This window comes from Choloepus didactylus, chromosome 5 (assembly GCF_015220235.1).
Source record: "Choloepus didactylus isolate mChoDid1 chromosome 5, mChoDid1.pri, whole genome shotgun sequence".
NCBI lineage: Eukaryota > Metazoa > Chordata > Mammalia > Pilosa > Megalonychidae > Choloepus > Choloepus didactylus.
This window is the reverse complement of record NC_051311.1, coordinates 52555129-52565115: the sequence shown is the minus strand read 5'-3', so window position 1 is coordinate 52565115 and position 9987 is coordinate 52555129. Positions and strand designations below refer to the sequence as shown.

At 42.3% G+C, this 9987-nt stretch overlaps 1 protein-coding gene across 2 annotated transcripts in view; it reads left to right on the top strand.

Annotated features, from left to right (window-relative positions):
* The first annotated feature begins 6825 nt into the window (after positions 1 to 6825).
* TRIM24 (tripartite motif containing 24) overlaps positions 6826 to 9987 on the top strand; it is a 138809-nt gene continuing 135647 nt past the window's right edge. For both annotated transcript variants that reach the window (XM_037836071.1, XM_037836070.1), the window contains exon 1: positions 6826 to 7526. In XM_037836071.1, coding sequence (XP_037691999.1) covers positions 7142 to 7526 — 385 coding nt within the window. In that variant the 5' untranslated portion in view covers positions 6826 to 7141. The remainder of the gene's footprint in view (positions 7527 to 9987) is intronic.

Sequence of the window (9987 nt, the reverse complement as noted above, 5' to 3'; positions counted from 1 at the left end):
GTGCTATCCATTTCTGGATCTTTGCAATCAATTCTGTTGAACATTCTTTATTCCTTCAGCATCAAATGCCTAATCTCTACCCTCTATCTCCTGATAACCTGTGTTCTTAACTTTAGCTCTCAAAGCTCCTTTATTAATGTTAGTTCATATTAGTGATTTTCTCTCCACCCCGCGCCTTTACCCTTACTGATGGTCTTCATTTCTACACTCTTCTCCAAATTTCTCTCTCCTGTCTTTTCCTATCTGCCTGTAGTGCTCCATTTAGTATTTCTTACAGAGCAAGTTTCTTGTTCACAAATTCACTCAGTGTCTATTTGTCTGAAAATATTTTAAACTCTCCCTCATTTTTGAAGGACAGTTTTGCTAGATATAGAATTCTTTTTTGGCAGTTTTTCTCTTTCAGTATCTTAAATTTATCATACCAATGCCTTCTCACCTCCATGGTTTCTGCTGAGAAATCTGCATATGGTCTTATTGTGCTTCCCTTGTATGTGATGGATTGCTTTTCTCTTGCTGCTTTCAGAATTCTCTCTGTGTCTTTTACATTTGACAATCTGATTAGTAAGTGTCTTAGAGTAGGTCTATTCAGATCTATTCTGTTTGGGGTATACTGTGCTTTTTTGGATCTGTAATTTTACGCATTTCATTAAAGATGGTTAATTTTCAGTAATTATTTCATCCATTATTCTTTCTGCCCCCTTTCCCTTCTCTTCTCCTTCTGGGACACCTACAATATTTATATTCATGTGTTTCATGTTATTCAATTCCCTCAGACACTGCTCATATTTTTCCATTCTTTTCCCTATGTTATTTTCTGTGTAGGATTTCAGATCTCCTCCAGTTCTCTAATCCTTTCTTCTGCCTCTTCAAATCCATCTCTGTAACTCTCCATTGTCATTGTGTTTTTCATCTCTTCTATTGTGCTTTTCATTCCCATAAGTTCTTCCATTTGTTTTTTCAAACTTTAGAGTTCTTCCTTATGTTTGCCTAATATCTTCACTATGTCCTTCTTCTCCTTTGCCATATCTTCCTTCAGCTCATTGATTTGATTTTTAATTGACTTAGCATGTTTTTTTGAACATCTTTAATTAGTTGTTTCAACTCCTATATCTTGTATGAGTGTAAGTTTGTTCCCTTGACTGGGCTATATCTTCGTTTTTCCAAGTATTACTTGTAATTTTTTGTTGGTATCTAGGCATCTGGTTTCCTTGATTAGTTTATTCCAGAGGTCACTTTCACTCTAGGGTTTTCTTATTGGTTGTCTTTGTTCTTTATCTGTTCTTTGGCGTTCAGTTTAACTTATTCTAGACCTCTAGCATAGCTTCTGTTTCAGAAATCAGAATTTTTCAGCTCTTGTTCTTCTGGTTCTTGCCCTGCCTATATGGAACCTATTTTTTTTTTTTAAGGAGGACCCACCCAAATATGATCGACCCCAATCAGATTTTGCCAGAGCAGACCAGCCTAGGACTGAGGAGAAGGGTGTAATCAGTATCAAGTTTCCCTGAGGATGAGACCCAACAGTTTGTCAGACTTTCCTGTGAGGCCTCTAGACTCTGTGCTTTTCCTATCTTGCCCAGCAGGTGGTGCTTGTCAGCCCACAGTTCCCCATAGCTGTAAAGAGGCATAAAGCCTTTAATTCTCACTAGACCTTGTCCCTCTCAGTGGAGGTAGAAGACAATCTTAAGCTCTTTCTGTTTTTTTTTTTTCCTTCATCCCAACCCTGTAGTCTGAATTCTCTTAAGGACAGCTGCCACTTGAGCTGGGCCCCACCCAACCCTTTTCTTGAGGAAGACAGGCCCTTTAGGGAATTATCTCTTTCACTTGAATCCCTACTTTGTCTCTCAGACCTTTCTTAACTCCACCCTTGCATGAGTCAATTCAAAGTGCTTGAGGTTTTCTCTGATGAGCACTTAGAATAGTTTTTTAAAAAGAAAAAAAAAATAGAACGAAAGAATTCCCTGTTTCAAAACCAGTCCCCAGGCCTCAGTGTTCACTAGTGAAGAGTCACAGTTGGTACCCAGCTCTATGTGCCCCTTTTCTTGTAGTACAGACCTTTTCCTGTATTCTGAGCTTGGCCAACTCAAAAAGCCTCTGTTTTGTTTACTTATTATTTTTTTCCATCAGCCCCACCTCCTCTCTGCTGGGAGAGACCTTAGGGTTCCTTTCTTGCTTGGTCCAGGTTTATCTGCACTCATCCCTTGTATTCAGTAGCCCATATTTGTTGATTAAAACCATACTTGGAGCTTAGTTTAGCTACCTTCCCTTGCTCCCAGTAAAGACTGCTCCTTTTTCCCACAGGTGAGTGCTCCAACTTAGCCTGCCCTTCCAGAAGGGGAGGGGCACCAGCTTCACAGCTTGGGGGCTTTACTTATGGTTCTATGCTGCAATTTCTGCCCTTCCACCCATTCCAGACTGGTTTATGATGTGTGTCCATCCAAACAGTCCCCCAAACAGCTATTCCAGACAGTTCCTGGCTGTTTACCAGCTGCTGTAGCAGACAAACTAAATTCCACACCTCCCTAAGCTGCCATCTTGCCATGCCCCTCTCTCAACCCTGACAAGTCACATTTTAAAAAACTAAGGTTGAGTTTATGAAGCCAATGTTTACAAAGCCATCCCAGGAAAATTAGCCTGATGATTTACAGAATTCTTATTCTTATAGGAAGTAAGAAAGAGTACTTCCTGGCAGGCCCAAGAGCATTAGGATATTTGGTACACCTCACCAACTGATTTTTGACAAGTGGTAAAGAGCACTCAGTTGGGAAGGAATAATCTTGTTTTAGTTTCCTAGTCTGCTTAAGCAAAAATCATGATATGGATCCTCTTAAACAATGGGAATATATTCGCTCACAGTTTTTGAAGCTGGGAAAATGTCCAAATCAAGGCATCATCGAGATGAAGCTTTCTCCATAAATACTGTGGCATTCTGGGGCTGGCTGCCAGTGATCCTTGGCTTCTCTGTCACATGACAAGGCATATGGTGGCATCTCCTTATCTCTTCCTTCTTTCCCATATTCAGTTTCAGTTTCTTGCTTTCTGTTTGTTTTTTTTTTTTTTTTTTTCCGCTCTCTCTCTTTTTCTGAATTTTATGTAAAGGGCTCAAATAATAGGATTAAAACCCATCTTGATTGAAGTGGGTCACACCTTAAATGAAGTAACCTCATCAAAATGTCCTAATCATAACAGGTTCACCCCCACAGGAATGGATTAACTTTAAAAACATGTTTTTCTGGTACACTCAGTTCCAAACCATCACAAGTCTCTTCAACAAATGGTGCTGGGAAAACCAGATCTCCATTTCAAAAGAATGAAGGTGGTTCCCTACCAAATACCATATACAAAAATCAACTCAATATGGATCAAAGGACTACATATAAAAGCCAGAACTATCAAACACCTAGAAGAAAACATAAGGAGGCTTTTTCAGGACCCTGTGTTAGAAAATGGTTTCTTAGACTTTTAACCCAAAGCACAAGCAACAAAAGAAAAATTTGACAAATGAGACCTCATCAAAAATTAAAAACTTTTGTACATCAAAGTACTTTATCATGAAAGTAAAACAATAACCTACACATTGGGAGAAAATATTTGGAAACCACAGAGCTGATAAGGGTTTAATATCCAGAATATATAAAGAAATCCTACAACTCAAGAACAACAAAAAACCCCACCTAATTAAAAAGTGGACAAAAATGTGAATAGATATTTCTCCAAAGAAGACACACAAATTACCAAAAAGCACATGAAAAGATGCTCAACATCATTAGCCATTAGGGAAATGCAAATCAAAACCACAATGAGGTACTGCTTCACACCCACAAGAAAGGTACTATTTTAAAAACAGAAGATAACAAGTGTTGGAGAGGTACATTGCTGCTTAGAATGTAAAATTGTGCAGCTGCTATGGAAGTTCCTAGAAAGTTAAGTATAGTATAACTGTATAACCAGCAATGTGACTTCTAGATATATACCCAAAAGAATTGAAAGCAGGGACTTGAATAGATATTTGCACGCCAATGTTCATAGTGGCATTATTCACAATTGTTAAATGTTTCCATCAACTGCTGAATGGATAAACAAAATTATATACACACAATGGAATATTATTCAACCATAAAAGGAATGGAAGTTCTGATACATGTGACAACATTGATGAACCTTGAAGACATCATGTTGAGTGAAATAAGCTAGAGACAAAAGGACAAATACTGTATGATCTCACTTACATGAAATCATTTGAATAAGCAAACTCTTAGAATCTAGAATATAGGTTACCAGTGGACAGGGTGGGGATAGGCTGTTGGTAGTCAGGGCTTAAAAATACTTATTTGTACATTCTAGAATTTCTACTGGTCACCACCCCTTTTTTGTCACAGGAATGGGCATGAGATATCTTGGGAGCAAATTTTTACATGGTGCATCATGGAATCACAGGTCTCACAATAGAGACTTTCAAGAAATGACTGCTTTATTACACAGTACAAAAGAGCAAGAAGAAAGGACCCATTGTGGCTAGTTCCCCGGGGAGGCCAAATGCCTGGGTCAGTGTGGGTGAATGGCAGCTCCACATGCCCCACTTTGCATCAGAGATTAGGGACACTTGTGCTGCCCAAGTGTTCAGTTTTCATATACCCCAAGGGGAGAGGGCCCTGACAAGAATAAAAAGCATTCACCAGCCAACGTTTGTGCCCTGGCAAGCTGGTTGAGATTTAACATCTCCCCTATGCTGCCTGTGGTCTCTTGCAAAATGGAAACACACCAAAGACCTGCATGCAAACAAGTAAAAATGGAAACATACTGAACACCTGCATGCAAACAATCAGGACGGGGAAAAGGAGAGGAGTAGGATAGGGTTGGGAGATGGCTGCTGAATGTGTCCATGACTTCCCCAGACATATTCTCACTAGTATCTAACTTTCTGTTGTCTTCACTGACTCCCTTCTCTTCCAGCCCAAACAGCTCTTATCTCCTCTCTCAGAGCTGGTGGTATTTGGTAGTGATACAGTTTAGAAAATGGCAAGTAATCCAATTTGGCAGTGAGGATGAGTCTGAAGTTCAGATAGGGAGTGTCCTAGTTTCCAGGATGCTATGATAAAATACCACACAATGGGTTGGCTTAAACAATGTGAATTAATTGTTTCACAGTTTGGGGGCTAGAAGACTTGTTTCCTTCTGGGGTCAGTACTGTTCTGCCAGGCTGGCAATCCTTAGGGTTCCTGGGTTTTCACAGCATGTGGTGATGTCCTCTCCCTTCTCTTCTGGGTTCCAGCTGCCTTCCGACTCCTCCCTGTAGCTCCTGTCTCTATTTCTTCCGTTCATCAAGAACATCAGTAAACTGGATTAAGACCAATTCTGATTCAGTTGATCACACCTTAAGTATAAATAACATCTTCAAAAATCCTATTTACAATGAGTTCACACCCACAGTAATGGGATTACACTAAGCAGTTTTTTTCTTAGAGTACGTAACTCAATCTATTGCAAGTAATTTGGGCTAATCGTGGAGGGATTGGTAGTTGGGCTAATAAATTTGGGGTAGGTCTCTGTTTCTGTGAGATGGCTCTGGACCACCTTCTTATAAATGATATACAAACACTGAATATCATTAAATAGAACTTCATGCTGGAGTAATCTATGGATACTAGATTTAAGGTACTGCTTAGGAAAGAGGCTGGTAGGATGGGAATAACTGGGGAACTGGAAGGTCTTGTGGGAAGGCAGAGATTCCTCAAATTTGCTCTCACCCATTGCCATCCTATCTACTCTTCCAGGATCATTTCCTAACAAAGCCTTTCCTGACCCTATCCCACTCTCCTCTAACGTCCAGTACACTTCATCTGTACTTAAAAAAAAAAAGGGCACTTAGAAGCAATCTTCTTTTTAATTTTTTTACAGTTATATGTGTATATAAGCTTGTTTTACCACCCTGTTCCTTATATGCTTGGGCATTTTTTAGTGAAAATGGGTGTAACTTCTGATATGGGGGTCAGGGAGAGGGATGGAGAGGAAGAATAATATTGAAGTTTATGAATTAGTTGGACATCAGTTTTAAGATTTATTTTTATTTCTTTAAAATAAAGAAAAGTGTTATTTATGTGATAAAGTTTTTTGTGGACAATTTCTAGATATAAATTAATAAATTCTCTGGAAAATGCCCATTTTCAGTCATTTAAAAAGCAAATCATTGACTTTAAAAATTAATTTCATCATTTTCATTAGAGAAATCATTTAAAAATTTCTCACCGGCAAGAAAAGGGCCCCGTTTTAATCTTCATACTCAGCATTTATCATAGAGATGAATAAATTCAGCTTGCAAAAATCAATGCTGCCACAGTGTCTTTTTTACAGTTTTTCACTCTTTATTCTTCTTTTATTTGTTCTTCACTATCTCCACTTCATTCTCCTTTTACCCTCTCAGTATATTTATACCTTCTAACAGGAACCCCATCTCCGGTAGTAGTAAAATAAGAGTTTTTGAAGCAGTTAATTTCATTGAGTCGATAGGGTGGAGCCCGCCCCGTAGGAGGGGCTAATACAAGCCGACGAATTAAGTGGTTCGTCGTTAACAAACGAAAACTTAATCTTTCCAGAAGAGCCAAACATCCACAAAGGCCCAATCAGAAGCCACAGTTCTCGGAATTCGAGGAGGCGGGGCTGAACACTTGCCCTCCCACCTCCCAGCCTCCCGTCGGGCCTTCCGAGCCTCCCGGGCTTCAACTGGCCCCACCCCTTCGCCAGGCACGGCGGCTATTGGGCGGTGCGCTCCGTGCGGTCGCTTCAGTTGCTGGGAGAGGGAGGAGGGGGCGGGAACTGAGGAAGGCTTGGGGGCAGAAGAGAAAGGCGGGCAGGCAGTGGCGCGCGAGGGTGGGCTGGGCGGATTCCGCGAGTGCCACGGCGGTTGGCGAAGCGCAGGGGGCGCAGCCTCCCGGTGCGAGAAACGGTCCCGGCTGACAGATCCCCGTCTTCCGGCTGCGCCACCCGGGAGGCGGAACCCCGGGGCCTGAGGAGGCCTCCTCGGCCCGGTCCTCCCCGACTCCCGAGGGTCAACAGAGTGGCCTCTGAAGAGAAGGAGGAGGTCGCCCGGGGCGGCGGCGGCGGACGGAGACCGCGCTCCCCCTTCGGCGGCGGCGGGGGCAGGACAATGGAGGTGGCTGTGGAGAAGGCGGCGACGCCGGCGGCGGCGGCGGCGGCAGCGGCAGCGGCGGCGGCTTCGGCGGCCACGGGGGGGCCCTCGGCAGCGCCGAGCGGGGAGAACGAGGCCGAGAGTCGGCAGGGCCCCGACTCGGAGCGCGGGGGCGAGGCGGCCCGGCTTAACCTGTTGGACACTTGCGCCGTGTGCCACCAGAACATCCAGAGCCGGGCGCCCAAGCTGCTGCCCTGCCTGCACTCCTTCTGCCAGCGCTGCCTGCCGGCGCCCCAGCGCTACCTCATGCTCCCCGCGCCGATGCTAAGCTCGGCCGAGACCCCGCCGCCCGTCCCTGCCTCTGGCTCGCCAGTCAGCGGCTCCTCGCCATTCGCCACGCAAGGTAAGAGCTGGCCGTGGGCGCGGGGTAGCCTGGTGGGGGAGGCGGGCGCCCTTGTGCGGCGCGACCCGCTGTCATGTCGCCGCCGCCCGGGGAGCGCCGCGGGGGAGGGGCGAGGAGGAGGGTCTGTGTTGGCGGCGGTGACATAGTGGGCCCGCGCGCTCTGCGGCGTTCCGCGAGCAACTTCCGTGGGTGCTGAGGACTTGGCAAAGCTGCTGCTCCTCCTGCTTCTCAGCGTTCCCCTCCAGGGTTGGGTGGCCCATGTGACCCGCACTTTTGTAAAACTCTCGGACTCGCCTGTAGTCTGTATCTCGGGTTTTTTGCCTAATGCATGTAGTTAACTGCTACCCGCCGTATACCCAAAGCTTTGTCTAGGTCCATATGATTCTAATCATCTCCTATATACCCACGTTATTTGAGTTGGAGTGGGGAAGGGAGGAATAAGGATTAAGTGATGCCGACTTTCTTTGATGATTGATTGCAGGTTGGATGTCGTCTATTTCCTATCTTGCATGTTTTGGGTTCGTTACCTTACGAGTGTCCAATTCTCGTTTCTCTCTGATGGGACAAAGGAACCAAGAGACGATGTTTTGTTGTCTGTCTTTCTCTTTTGAAGGTTTTGTTTTTAAAGGGTAAACGGTAAAGAGAAATAGAACGATCCAAATTGATTTGGGGCGCAGATTTTCTTCTCTTTTGTAGACAACGGCTGGAAATCTTGAAGTCGCAGTTCTCTTTGTGGCGTTTGTTACTGTGTAATGAGACTTTTGACAGGTAGTTCCCGTTGCTAATGTTAACAGGTTTGAAACATTTAAAGTAAGTTATAAGCATAGTAATTATTTGTTTCTAATAGAGTTCTTGAGGTTTTTAAAATTTAATATTGAAAATAATTGAGCACTTTTAAAAAATACAGAGTAACTGGAAATGGGAAATCGTGTTTAATATGTGGTTCCTTTTTAGAGGGAAGAATTGAATTTGAGAAAATGGTAATTAAATAATTGAGGTAGGTCAAATGGTATAAAAAGTTGAGGCTTTAGATAGGTTGTGGTATTACTCTTTATCAGGAACTGTGTCTGGTTGTGAGACACCACGGATCTCCATTTTTGCACATCATGCCTGTGAGATATGCCCTTTGTTTCTGATTATAAGGTTGTTTGGAAGATAGAGATAATGTCTTTCACCAGAGCAAAGGACATGTATGTTTATTGCCCACATAAAAGATTGGGGTTCCCTTAGCATAGGGTTCCTCCCCTGTAACACAACTGCTGCCTGTGCAGGTGTCAACCTGCCCCCTTCACATTGCCTTCTGGGAACTGGGGCTTGGGCAACCAATGAAAAAAATGCTCATGCTTTGGCTTATGCTATTGTTCTAAATAATAAACTGTCTTTTGTTACTGACCAATGAGTCTTATGCCAGCATCCTACTGTGATAGGCTATTTCATTAACTTGCAAGTAGGGTGCAGTCACAGATCCTTCACTCTAATTGGCTTTCAAACACTGAAGTGGCCCACCTGTTGGAAAGTTAGTACAGGTGAAAGTTAAATCTTAGTTCTTAGCTTTTAGATACATTTTAAGGTTTCTTTTATTTATAGTTTAAGTAGTTAAATAGGCTAGTAGCTAATTATGATCTTAAATTATGATCTTAGTTTTATTGTATGGCTGGCCATGACATTTAGAATTAAATGAATGAAAACACAGATAGTAAACGCTCTGGTGATTAATTCTGAGACAAGTTTGCAATCCAGACTTCTCAAAACATTCTAATTAGTTCTAGTCTCCAAATATTTTTTATCTTTGTGTTTGTATCGTAAGCAAGAGTTCAAGGAAAGCATTTATATTGGAAGATACTATTTTTATTTTGTACTCTGGTGGAAAACTAAGAACAAGTCTTTAATAAATTATACTTTAAAAGACACTTCTTAAAAAGGGTTGATTTTATTGTTAATAAATTAAAAAATGCTATCCTGAGTCTTGCTGACTTGGGTATTTTCTGTTTTTCTCCTTGCAAACTGATTTAAATACTAGCTGAAGCAAACGTGGAGGCGATGTATTTCAGAATAAAATACATGAAGTTCATTTTATCATTTCTGCTCTTCATTTTCCTGAAGAACTTGTGGATACAGTTATTGTGGATCAAACTACAGTACCTACAAGGGCTAATCTCATAATTGAGATGGTGAACAATGAGCCTGGGGGAAAAGTAATAGGGAATGATGGAGACTGAAAAGGGAGCAAATTCTACTTAGTTCAGCAGTAGAGTTCAGGGCCAGTGATGAAGGATATATTTTAAGTGAGAAGCCTGAATTCTGTTTGTGTGTGTGTGTGTGTATAAAATTTTTCTGGTATTAGGTATATGCAAATAATTGAAGTAAATGTATACATATAGGTCCATGCTGTAGGCCAAACAAAATAGGTTTTGTTGAGTCCACATACCATATTGGAGTTTGCACTCTTTCTGCTTAGATT